Source organism: Chiloscyllium plagiosum, chromosome 31 (genome assembly GCF_004010195.1).
Source record: "Chiloscyllium plagiosum isolate BGI_BamShark_2017 chromosome 31, ASM401019v2, whole genome shotgun sequence".
Classification (NCBI taxonomy): Eukaryota; Metazoa; Chordata; class Chondrichthyes; order Orectolobiformes; family Hemiscylliidae; genus Chiloscyllium; species Chiloscyllium plagiosum.
Genome location: NC_057740.1, coordinates 31,900,509 through 31,912,610, shown reverse-complemented (window position 1 = coordinate 31,912,610; position 12,102 = coordinate 31,900,509). Strand labels below are relative to the sequence as shown.

Below are 12,102 nucleotides of genomic sequence, written 5' to 3'. Positions count from 1 at the left end.
AGCCACAAAGACAGGTTGCCCAGCAGAAATCTTTTCCATTTTTTTCAGGTTAGGGATTTCATCCAGAAGAAGACTACTCTTCTCACTAAGCCCTATAAGCCAGATACAGAGAGGTTGTTGCTACGCTCCATAAGCACCCTTTCAGTTAGTGCCCTCTATTGCCTGCTGGGTGGCAGGGCCTGGCAGGATATTAACTGTTTACGTGAGGTCTGGGAGCAAGAGCCAGGAGTGGAGATCTCTTCTGAAACATGAGAAAACATATGGGAGAATGCTCGAAAGATCTCAATCTGTAACAGGACATGCGCTACGCAGTTAAAAGTTCTGCACAGGGCTCATCTGGCACCAGACCGTCTGGCGAAGTTTAAAAAAGGGGTATCTTCAGTGTGCCCCAAATGTAAAATAAGTAGGTACTCTTACCCATTGCGTCTGTATATGCCACAGGCTCCGTGTTTATTGGAGCACCGTGACAGGAGAGATAGGGAGGGTATTGAGGACTGAAGTCAAAGTAGACCCGGTATCTCTCCTCTTAGGTCTACCAAATTTACCATCTTTAGACGGGCCTGGGAAGAAACTATTTAGTACTCTTGCATACTGTGCACGGAAGAATATTCTAATGGATTGGGTGTCTGAGAACCCACTGGGCTGGCTAGGATGGTGGAAATTAATTATGAAGCGCATTCCCTTGGATTTTGTTTTACAAACATGGTGCACCACACGACAGACCATTTTTATAAGACACAGCAGCCCTACTTGAGTTATTTGGATATCTTAACTAGGGTGTTTGTTTAACCAGGATGGTTAGGTTTGTCGAGCCCTGGGCCCTGGTTATATATACAATGCTCCTGTTCTTTTGTTTGGGAGCTTTGCGCCGAGCATAGCTGTTTTGTATTTCATGGGGTTTTTCTTGTGTTTTCTTTTGCTTTTCTTTTTTTTTTATCTATTAGTTATTTACTTATTTATTAGTGTTGCTTTGCATAGTGTCAGGGTTTGTTTTGTATTATAGAGTAGGTTAGTAGTTGGTAGATTAGATTGCTTACAGTGTGGAAACAGGCCCTTCGGCCCAACAAGTCCACACCGACCCTCCGAAGAGCAACCCACCCAGACTCATTCCCCTACATCTAACAATTTAGCATGGCCAATTCACCTAACCTGCACATCTTTGGATTGTGGGAGGAAACCGGACTACCCAAAGGAAACCCACGCAGACACAGGGAGAGAATGTGCAAACTCCACACAGACAGTTGCCTGAGGCGGGAATTGAACCCAGGTCTCTGGCGCTGTGAGGCAGCAGTGCTAACCACTGTGCCACCGTGCCACCCAGTAGTTGTATTGTAATTTGTGTTTTTTTTCTCTTTATTATACTGATATTTGTTATTGATTGTATTTTTCAATAATTTTATATGTTTGTAAAGTTAAAAAAATTTTGCTATTAAATATATTTACTTAAAAAAAGGCATCAGGATAGGTACATGGATAGGAAAGGTCAGAAGTCACACTTCGCCAGGTTATAGTCCAACAGGTTTATTTGAAATCACCAGCTTTGAGAGTGTTGCCCCTTCTTCAGGTGAAGTGACAAAGCTAGTGATTTCAAATAAACCTTTTGGACCAAAAACTGGTGTTGACAGTGTGGTGCTGGAAAAGCACAGCAGGTCAGGCAGCATTCGAGGAGCAGGAGAATCGAGGTTTTGGGCAAAAGCCCTTCATCAGGAATGAGGCTTGTGGGCCAGGGGGCTGAGAGATAAATGGGAGGGGCATGGGGCTGGGGGGAAGGGAGCTGAGAATGCAATAGGTAGATGAAGGTGGGGGAGAAAGTGATAGGTTGGAGAGTATTGTGTTTGATTCTGGCCAATATGCCCGAAGTGTCGATTCTCCTGCTCCTCAGATGCTACCTGACCTGCTGTGCTTTTCCAGCGCCACACTCTTGATCTCAACCATTCTCCGGAGCAAAGCACGCTGTACGCCAACAAAGAAATTTCACTGAATGACTTTCCTCACCTTTTTAGGGACAACACCTTTCCAACCATAAAATTCTCACTTCCCTTATTCAGCCCCTTCCAATTTAAAAAAGAAATCTTATTGAATCCCCGCATTCAGACAGAGAGTAGTTAAATAGATCTGTGCAGGCTAAAGGTGCCTTCAGACATGGAGACAGGGAGAGAAAGGATGGCTGGTAGAAGTCAGAGCATTTCGAGCAGGTTGCAACCATTTTATCTTCTTTCGTTGTTGGCTTATAACTTAACTTACATGAATCAAATTTCTCATAAATTAGTAGTTAATTTTTTACGTGGAGTGCATTGCATGAATTGTCCAGAACATAGTGCAACTCAACACAGAAATTGAGCCAACTCCAGCAATTATTTACAGAAACCCTATTATAACGTTTGGGGTATAACTGAGTCAAAGTAACTCTAACGATTGTTGTGTTTCAGAATGGCAGAAGGTTCACTGTCGTCAACACGAGGTAAAGGAAATTTCTTCTCTTAGGATCATACTGTAAGTGGAGGCATGCCATTCAGCCAATACTGACCCTCTGAAGGACATTCCAACCAAATTCACTCCCCTCCCCTATAACCATGCATTTGTCATGGCCAATCCACCTAATCTGCACATCTTTGGACAATAGCAGAGCAGGCTTGAGGGGCTGAGTGGCCTCCTCTTACTCCTTTTTCATTTCTTCTTATGTTCACACAGATAGATGGACAGTCTATCTTACTCATTTCCAACACAAACTGAACACTTAATAAAGAGCCGAATGGAAGCACCTGAACAGTCATAGGTAACAGATCCTTCGGTCCAATTCATTGAATTGAATTTATTGTCATGTGTTTCGAGGCACAGTGAAAAGTTTTATCTTGCGAGCAATACAGGCAGATCACATAGTTAAGTAGCACAGATAAGTTAATAATAGGTAAACAGCAGCAAAAATCAAAACACAGGTACAGGCGAATGTTAAGCATTTGTGAGTCCATTCAGTATTCTAACAACAGTACGATAGAAACTGTTTTGAAACCAGCTGGTGTGTTGTTCAGGCTACAGGCTTCTGTACTTTATCACCAATGGTAGAGGTTGTAGAAAAACATTGCCAGGGTGGGTGGATCTTTGAGAATGCTGGCAGCCTTTCCTTGACAGCGGGCCTGGTAGATGGATTCTATAGATGGGAAGTTGGCCTTTGTGATTGTCCAGGCTGAGTTCACCACTCTCTGTAACCGTCTCTGATCTTGAATGGTACAGTTGTCACACCAGGTAGTGATACACCCAGACAGAATGCTCTCGATGGCGCACCTATAAAAGTTGGCAAGGGTATTCACCGTCATGCCAAATTTTCTCAGCTGCCTGAGGAAGAAGAGACGTTGTTGGGCCTTTGTAACCAGTGCATCCACATGAAGAGTCCAAGAAAGCTTGTTGTTGATGACCACCCCCACGAGCTTCATATTCTCCACTCTTTCCACCTCTGTGCTGTTAATGTGTAGTAACATCCCACTAAAAGTCAATAATGAGTTCCTTGATTTTGTTAGCACTGAGAGTTAGGTTGTTTCCGGTGCACCATTTTTCCAGGTCTTCCACCTCCCGTCTGTAGTCTGTTTTGTCACCATCAGAGATTCGACTGACTATGGTGGTCCATGCCAACTAGATAGCCTAAATTAGTCTAGTCCCATTCGCCAGTATTTGGTCCATATCCCACTAAACCCTTCCTATTCTTGATGTGGAGATGCCGGTGTTGGATTGGGGAGCACAAAGTCAGAAGTCACACAACACCAGGTTTTAGGAGAGAAAGTGGGGACTGCAGATGTTGGAGATCAGAGTTGACGGTGTGGTGCTGGAAAAGCACAGCAGGTCAGGCAGCATCCGAGGAGCAGGAGAATCGAGGTTTTGTGCATAAGCCCTTCATCGGGAATGAGGCTTGTGGGCCAGGAGGCTGAGAGATAAGTGGGAGGGGGGTGAGACTGGGGGTTAAGATCGCTGAGAATGCAATAGATAGCTGAAGGTGAGGGAGAAGGTGATAGGTCCATGTGCTTTCTTTTTAATGGCCTTCTTAAGTATGTTCTGATGAAGTCCTTCCTGTTGAAGGGCTTATGCCCGAAACGTTGATTCTCCTCCTCCTCAGACACTGCCTGACTGTTGTGCTTTTCCAGCACCACACTCTCGACTCTGATCTCCAGCATCTGCTGTCCTCACTTTCTCCCAATGGTTGAGGTCAAGCCCATTGCTTTCATTAACAGAGAATTGAATAAGTGTTCAAACAGGGCTATTGAGAGAGAACAGATTTGTACTGGATTGTTCTAAGAGCAAGTAGGCAGATTAGCTTCATTTTTGTCCTAACCTGTTACAAGTCCATGAATCCTCCGTCTCTGAAAGAGGCCATTCAATCCATCAAGACTTTGCTACCTCTTTGTTATAGCCATCCAATTAATTCCACTTCCCTGCTTTTTCCTCACAGCCTGGGAAATGTTTTCCCTATAACTGATTCCCTTGGGAAAGGTACAATCAAGTCTGCTTCCACTACCCTTTCAGGCAGAGCATTCCAGATTACAGCATCTTACTGTGTCAAAAGAAAACATCTCCTCATCGCCCCTCTGTTTCTTTTGCCAATTACCTTATATCTGTCTTCATCGGGTTATCCGATCTACAACACTGGGAGATTTGTCCTTATTTACTCATTGTTCATAATATTGAACACCTCTATCAATCTCCTCCTTCTCTACTCTCAGAAAATCTCTCTTCTCTGTAGAATCTCAAACTGTAACTTTGTCAATGCTGGTTCTGTGCAGTAAATCCTCTCAGCACCCTCTCTAAAGCCTTAATGTGCTTCTTGAAGTGTACTGGCCAGAATCAGTCACAATACTCCAGCAGAGATCTATACATTTTTCATATAAAGGCATATCTTAACCATCTTATTTTTCCACTCAATGCCTCTGTTATTAAATCCAAGCATCCATGTGCTTTCTTTTTAATAGCCTTCTTAAGTAAGCTCTGCCACCTTCAAAGGTTGGTGTACACATGACCCCAGGTCTTTCTGTTCCTGTACAGTCAGTACAGCCAAAATGCTATTGGACAGGAGAGTTAAGATTCCTGTTTGGTCTGTGGAGCCAAGGGGTGACACTGGAATGATTTTCTTGTGCTATATCCTGAGGCGTGTTGAACTTGGCCTGTTTCGAAACAATCTTAACTGAAATGATAATCAGCATTTTCACAGACCATACACATGGGAGAGCTGGTCAAAGGGTCAAAATTACAGCTCAGCTATTGTGTGACAAAGCGCCCGTTCTTAGAAAAAATCTTTAAATAGCATCAATATCTTTGTAACGCTTTTGTAAAACGATGCACTTTCTATTTTTATAAGCAGGCTAACCACACTTCTCTGTGGAGAAAGAAAGAAAAAGGAAGATAGGAAGGGGAAGCAATGGTCTAGTGGTAATGCCACTGGACTATTTATCCAGATACCAGGGTAATGTTCTGGAGACCTGGACTGAAGTGGTTGATGGTGGAATTTCAACTCAGTTTCAATTAAAATCTGGAATTAAAATTCTAATGATAGTCATGAAGCCATTGTTGTTATGAAAAGCCCATCCAGTTCACTAATGCCCTTTCAGGAAATAAATTGTCATCCTTGCCTGCTCTAGCCTACATGTGACTCCAGAACATAGCAATGCGGTTGACTCTTAACTGCCCTCTGGGCAACTATTGTTGGCCAACAAAGGCTGGCCTATCCAGTGAATGAATAAAAAAAAAATTCCTAAATAGCTTTGAGAAGTACCATCACTTTATCCATGATGGCTGCAGGTCGGGAAAAGGGCATTCTTAGATTGAGGAGAGCAAGCCAAATGTAAAATGAACTCATAGAATCCCTACAGTGTGAAAGCAGGCCATTCAGCCCATACCAACCCTCCAAAGGCCATCGAGCCAATACCCGGCCCCAACCTGGGTCGCTGTTGCTGTGAGGCAACCATAACCACTGAGACACCATGCCACCCTAAATCTACCCACATGGATCTACCCACATGAGTCAGATCTGTATCTCATAGATGTTTATCAGAAAAAATGAGATGCAGATTAAGGCTGGGCAGCTTTTACAACTCATCATTTTCTGACTGAAAAGAAATGAAGATAATTTGATTCAAAGAAAGATTTAAGGGCTTTCAATAATGGTAATTGAGGGAGAAGCAGTGGTAACATTTGGAATGGCCATTTAAAGCCGTTATCAATCAGAAACTTCTGTGCATCAAAACATTTGATATGCGTGGAATAGCAATTTATATTCTTTATCTTTGTAGTTAACAGAGGAGTGCAATCCTTTCTCAGACAGAGCTGAGCTGACAACTGAACCAAAAATGCTTTTTGCACAATGCATGTGGGAGTGGGTCGGGACTGGGGTGGGGTGAGTGCCTGGTGACTAACTGCCCCCTTCCCCACCAGGGAGAAAGCCCCAGTGGATCAATGATTTGGAGGTGCTGATGTTGGTCTGGGGTGTACAAAGTTAAAAACCACACAACATCAGTGTCGCCTCCAAGAGTTAAAACTAGACTTGGCTACTCATCGAGATAAAAAAAATCCTCTGTCACAGGAGGGGGACCTTTGAAGATGGCCCTGGACTTTCCAACTGCTTCACGGCAGACTCCTGTTAAGTGTCTCGAGCACACAATGACAAAGGCAACATCATCATTTGGTAAGAGACAAAACAAGACCCACGCACTTTGCCGGTGATGTGGAGCTGAGGCGTTTCACCTGCTGAAATCAACCTTTGACTGACACGCCTCCTCTGCTGAGAGAAAGAACAAGTATCTCTGGAGTGCCAGGGACTAAAAGAGAAACGCAACAAGCACAGGTGGCACAAGGCACCTGAAGGTGGGGTATCACAGACTCAGGAATGGATGCTGCGAGAGGATCACTCCGAAACCCAGACATGGGAACCCATGATGGCTTCCTCCAGCATTGCATTAACTATCAGTATATCGACATAACAAATAAAGCCCAAATTCAGAAAATTAAAAAAACACAGTCAAGAATGATTGAAGCAACTGGATCTTTAAATTCTAAGGAATATTTGAAAAGAGAATTTTTTTTTCACCTTGTAGCCGTGGAACGATGGCCAGATGGATCTTATTGACTGTGAGATCCTTGATTGGGGTTGTTAACGTGGCCCAATCAGGGAGCCTTGGCTGACTGATATAAACAGCCCCTTCCCGGGTGTCCTTGGAGAAGGAGCACGCGGTGTCAACCAACACCCTGGAGTTGTTCAGGGAGAGGTGGGCGCCGCAGGGAGTGGAGTGCATCATTTCTCCCTCCAACTCAATTTTGATTTAGTCCCTACCCTCCCCTTCACTGTTTTGATCACACAGCACTGCCCTTTGATGTAAAGGGCAGTGTTTGTCACTGGCCACCGGGGTGTTTTCCAATCTTCCCGGTGGTCGAAATTGAATAAAGATTGGTGCACTTTGTGTCTTCCACTGTGTCTCACACCTGCACACACACACCATGGGTGCTGGGGGAAAAAAAATAAGCACTACCGCACTTAGGTGGTAGTGTGGGGGTTAAAATAAAAAAAAACAGAGCATGCTTGCTGGGTCTGTATTGTCTGCACAAAAGAAAAAAAAATGAAATGTGAAGTCAAGGGCAGTGCTTGTCACTGGCCACCCGGGTGTTAAAAAAAAAAATTAAAAAAATAAACAGCCCCTTCCCGGGTGTCCTTGGAGAAGGAGCACGCGGTGTCAACCAACACCCTGGAGTTGTTCAGGGAGAGGTGGGCGCCGCAGGGAGTGGAGTGCATCATTTCTCCCTCCAACTCTATTTTGATTTAGTCCCTACCCACCCCTTCACTGTTTTGATCACACAGCACTGCCCTTTGATGCGAAGGGCAGTGTTTGTCACTGGCCACCCGGGTGCTTTCCTATCTTCCTGGTGGTGGAAATTGAATAAAGATTGGTGCACTTTGTGTCCTTCACTGTGTCTCACACCTGCGCGCACACACCATGGGTGCTGGGGATAAAATAAGCACTACTGCACTTAGGTGGTAGTGTGGGGGTTAATAAGAAAATAAAGAACAGGAATGTCAAATAAGCACTACCGCACTTAGGTGGAAAAAAAGAGAAAAAAAAAGAAAAAAAAAGAAATAAATAAACAGGAGATTTTTTTTGAGGGAAAGTGGCGGCGGCTCCGGAACGTGGCCGTTGGCCTCTGGCACTTCATTGCCGCTCTTTGGACTTCAAAACCCATGCGGACCAAGCATGCAGATGAGTTTGTCAACATTTATTATGACACAATGGACAAGAGGAGGAGAGTCTTAACAAAATTATACCTGGATACAGCAAACCTAGTGTGGAATGGAAATGCAATATCAGGCCATCAAGCACTTGCTGAATGTTTTGAAATGTTGCCTTCTAGTGAATTTCAAGTAAACATGCTGGATTGTCAACCTGTTCATGAACAAGCTACTCAAGGGCAGACCACTGTGCTTGTGGTCACCTGTGGAACAGTGAAATTTGAAGGAAATAAACAGCGATACTTCAATCAAAATTTCTTGCTCACAGCACAAGTAGCCCCACAAAATACCGTGTGGAAAATTGCAAGTGATTGTTTCCACTTCCAGGACTGGGCCAGTTAATTCATGGTCTTAAGTAGGTAAATGATGAATTGACACTGCTTTGGATTTAATTCTGGAAGTAAATGGTGGAAGGGTTTAAGGAATAAAACGTACAAGAACTGTGTGAAGCATTGTGACCAAAGTAACAAAAAGAGGGAAAGGGCACCTACGATCATCCTCTCGTAAAGAAGCTTATGGCCATTTCATCTGGTACTGATATTCAGTATTTTGTAGGTAGTATTTGACAACAGCACACCCTGAGGTCTAAAGTCTGTGATTTTAAAATGAAATCTGACACTTATTATCACTTTTTCGCTTGCTTTGTATACCATGCTGTTTGAAACAGACTTCACTAAATTTTATTCGTTCCTGACAAAAAAAATAAACAGGAGATTCAGAGCCTCCTCAGTTTAGGGGACTGACTCTGTGCTGGCTGGTAGTACAGTCATTGTGTTCCTGCTTCTCTTTTGGTTTGGAGGGGGAAACCTGATTCCTGAACTGGCTGAATTATTTAGCCAGTTTGTTAACTGATATTCCTTTTAGTGAGGACTGATTGTTAAACTCCTGATGCACATAATATGTTTCAGGTTTAAATCAGTTCTCATCAGGGGATTGTTGTTTCACTGGCTGGTTACAGCCTGTGTGTTACTCTTTTTCCTTTTTGAGAAAAGGACAATGTTAATTTTGTGGTAAGGCTTAGCCCTTGGACTCTAGTTTCCTTTGTTTTTTGTATGTGTCTTCACTGTTTTTGGTGTTTGGACTGAGCCCTTGTGGAAGACATACATTTTACCAGAGGAGCTGTTCCTGTGGGGAGGCCTAGCCCTGGGACTGGGCCTCTGAAGATTGAACACCTGTGTGTGCTGGGAGGTGAGCACTTGCTGTATCCTGGAGTTTGGGAAAAGACCTTTCCTTCAGGAGTGGACCAAACCCCTGTGAGTTAACTGCACCTGTACAATGTACTGTTCCTGTAAGTGGGCCTGGTTTTCCAAGGCTGGGGCCAGGACTCCATTGAGACTGAACACCTGGTTTTCTTGCTGTATCCTGGAGTTTGGGAAAAGACCTTTCCTTCAGGAGTGGACCAAACCCCTGTGAGTTAACTGCACCTGCACCTGTACAATGTACTGTTCCTGTAAGTGGGCCTGGTTTTCCAAGGCTGGGGCTAGGACTCCATTGAGACTGAACACCTGGTTTTCCAAGGCTGGGTCAGGACTCCATGGAGACTGAACACCTGTGTGCTGTAGGGTGTGTATTTGCTGCATTCAGGAGGGGACTCTGCAGTTTGGTGTGGACTCCATTTTGGACAATGCACCTCAAAAACTGGAGTGGACTCCATTTCTGGGATGGACTCTATATTTTGAAGACTCTATTTGGACTGTGTACCAGAAAGGATTTTTTTTTGGTAATCAACTGTATTGTTGTTTGTTGGGTCTATCACTTGCACTGTCTTGTGTGTCCCTGGGTCTGGCAGGCCTTACTGTGAGCTGGGAGGCTCATGGGTCATCCTGAAAGCTGTCACCCTGAAAGCCGGAGGGTGGGTAGGCCACCCTGATGCCAGTTCCCCCGAGAGCCAGATGGTGGGTAGGCCGTTCTGAGCGCTGTCGTCCCGAGAAGGGGTGATCAGGACGGGCTGTCCTAGAGGTGATCGGAAGGTGTGCCAGGATAGCTCACTGGCCGGACGGCGCATCGGGGTGGGTGAGAGCCCAATGGTATGTAGGGGCAGACCGAGAGCCAGAAGGTGGGTAGCTGTCCTCAGCACTGTCACCCCAGGCAGGTACCAGGGCGGGCTGCCCCAGAGGTGGTCGAAAGGTGTGTCAGGGCGGACCGAGAACTGGAAGGGGCATGGGGTGGATCGAGAGCCGGAAGGTGGGTAGGGGCAGGCTGCCTTAGAGTGGTCGGAAGGTGGGAGGGACTGGGGCTTGCTGGGTCTGTATTGTCTGCACTTTTGTATGCAAGAGTATTGTCTCATGTACAAATGTCATTGTCGCTGTCTTTTATATGTGGAACTGGGATTTAAGGTTTGTTCACCTCTCCCTGTAAACTGGTTGAATGGTAGGGTTTGAGGCCTGGCTTTGCTGCTCCTCTCCCTTGTAAAATTGCTGTTTTGTACAGCTGTAAATGTTAACTGTTTTTTGTAAACTGTGTTTTATAATTTGTTTAATAAAATATATTAAGAAAAATAAACAGAGATTCAAAGAGTCTCCTCATTCTAGGGACTGACTCTGAGCTGGCTGGTCAAAGTCCATGAACTGTGCACATGTGAATAAAGGGTGAATTGGTGATGGGACACCAGCCCCTGTGCAATTATTTCACACCTGATCTTTCATAGTAACACCACAAGTAATAATTTGCCTGCTCTCCTACCGAAGAACATTTACCCCACCGAATTATGTCGGATCTATGCAACCAAACCTAGGTTCAGAAAGCTTTGCACAGAATTAGTAGGTCTGACCACATGTAACTGCACAAAGTTGCCCTGCAAGATTGCTGTATCAGAAAATTGGAACTTGTCACTCCAATGTAATCTGTAAATTTCCTCTGTTTGATTTAAAACTGCTTGTACTCAGGTCAGTTAATCCAGCTGGAGGCCCCCTCAGGCAGTGCTTTCTCCTTGGAAATGGGGGGGACCTGCAGATTTATTTACAACGGGCCAAGAAAAGTTGCTCACTGATGATTCCGCAGCATTTGGTTCCATTCGCAACTCCTCTTACAACAAAGCAGCTCTTATCCATTAAACAGCAAGTACCTGGACAGCATCCAAGCTTGGGCTGACAATTGTGCTAAGTTATATCTGAGCCTCTCAGAGGCTCAGTACTGAATACTTTCAAGTCCCTCTCCTACTTTTGATGGCTCTCGCATCTCTGAGCACTCACCATCAAATTGTACTGAATACTAACTACAAATGTTAATTGTACAGAAGTTTCCCATTGCCATATAAATAATTGAGATTGAATGTAAAAAACCTTTAAATGGTTATTATTGGGATTCTTCTTAAATATGTACATTAAAAGTGTACTTATTTAAGTTTCTGTGAGTAAATAATACATTGTCAGCTTGTAAATAGCTTATTTTCACATAAATTGCTTGATGAGTAATACCAAGTACATAACTCCATTTCCAGTTAAACACTAATTGCAAGAGAAACATGCATTCCACCACTGGTGGGAACTTGTTTTTCTTAGATATTCTGTGAAAAATTAACTGCCAGGATTCAGAACCAGTACAGTGTGGAAACAGACCATTTGGCTCAACAAGTCCACACCGGCCCTCTGAAGACCCAGACCCATTCCCTTACCCTATTACTCTACATTTCCCCTGACTAATGCCCCTAACCTACACATCCATGAACACTATGGGCAATTTAGCATGACCAATTCACATAACCTGTACATCTTTGGACTGTGAGAGGAATCTGAGCACCCTCAGGAAACCCACACAGACACGGCAAGAATGTGCAGATTCCATGCAGACAATCGCCCAAGGCTGGAATCGAACCTGGTTCCCTGGCGCTGCGCAGCAGCAGTGCT

The 12,102-nt window shown here is 44.3% G+C and overlaps 1 protein-coding gene across 1 annotated transcript; it reads left to right on the top strand.

Annotated features, from left to right (window-relative positions):
* The first annotated feature begins 8,224 nt into the window (after positions 1-8,224).
* LOC122565103 (NTF2-related export protein 2-like) lies at positions 8,225-8,599 on the top strand. Its single transcript, XM_043720740.1, has one exon. The coding sequence runs from the start codon at positions 8,258-8,260 to the stop codon at positions 8,597-8,599; it is 342 nt and encodes a 113-aa protein (XP_043576675.1). The 5' UTR covers positions 8,225-8,257.
* Positions 8,600-12,102: the final 3,503 nt, after the last annotated feature.

Excerpts from the sequence above, each read along its gene's own strand:
- LOC122565103 (XM_043720740.1), top strand. The coding sequence starts at position 8,258 with ATGGACAAGAGGAGGAGAGTCTTAACAAAATTATACCTGGATACAGCA.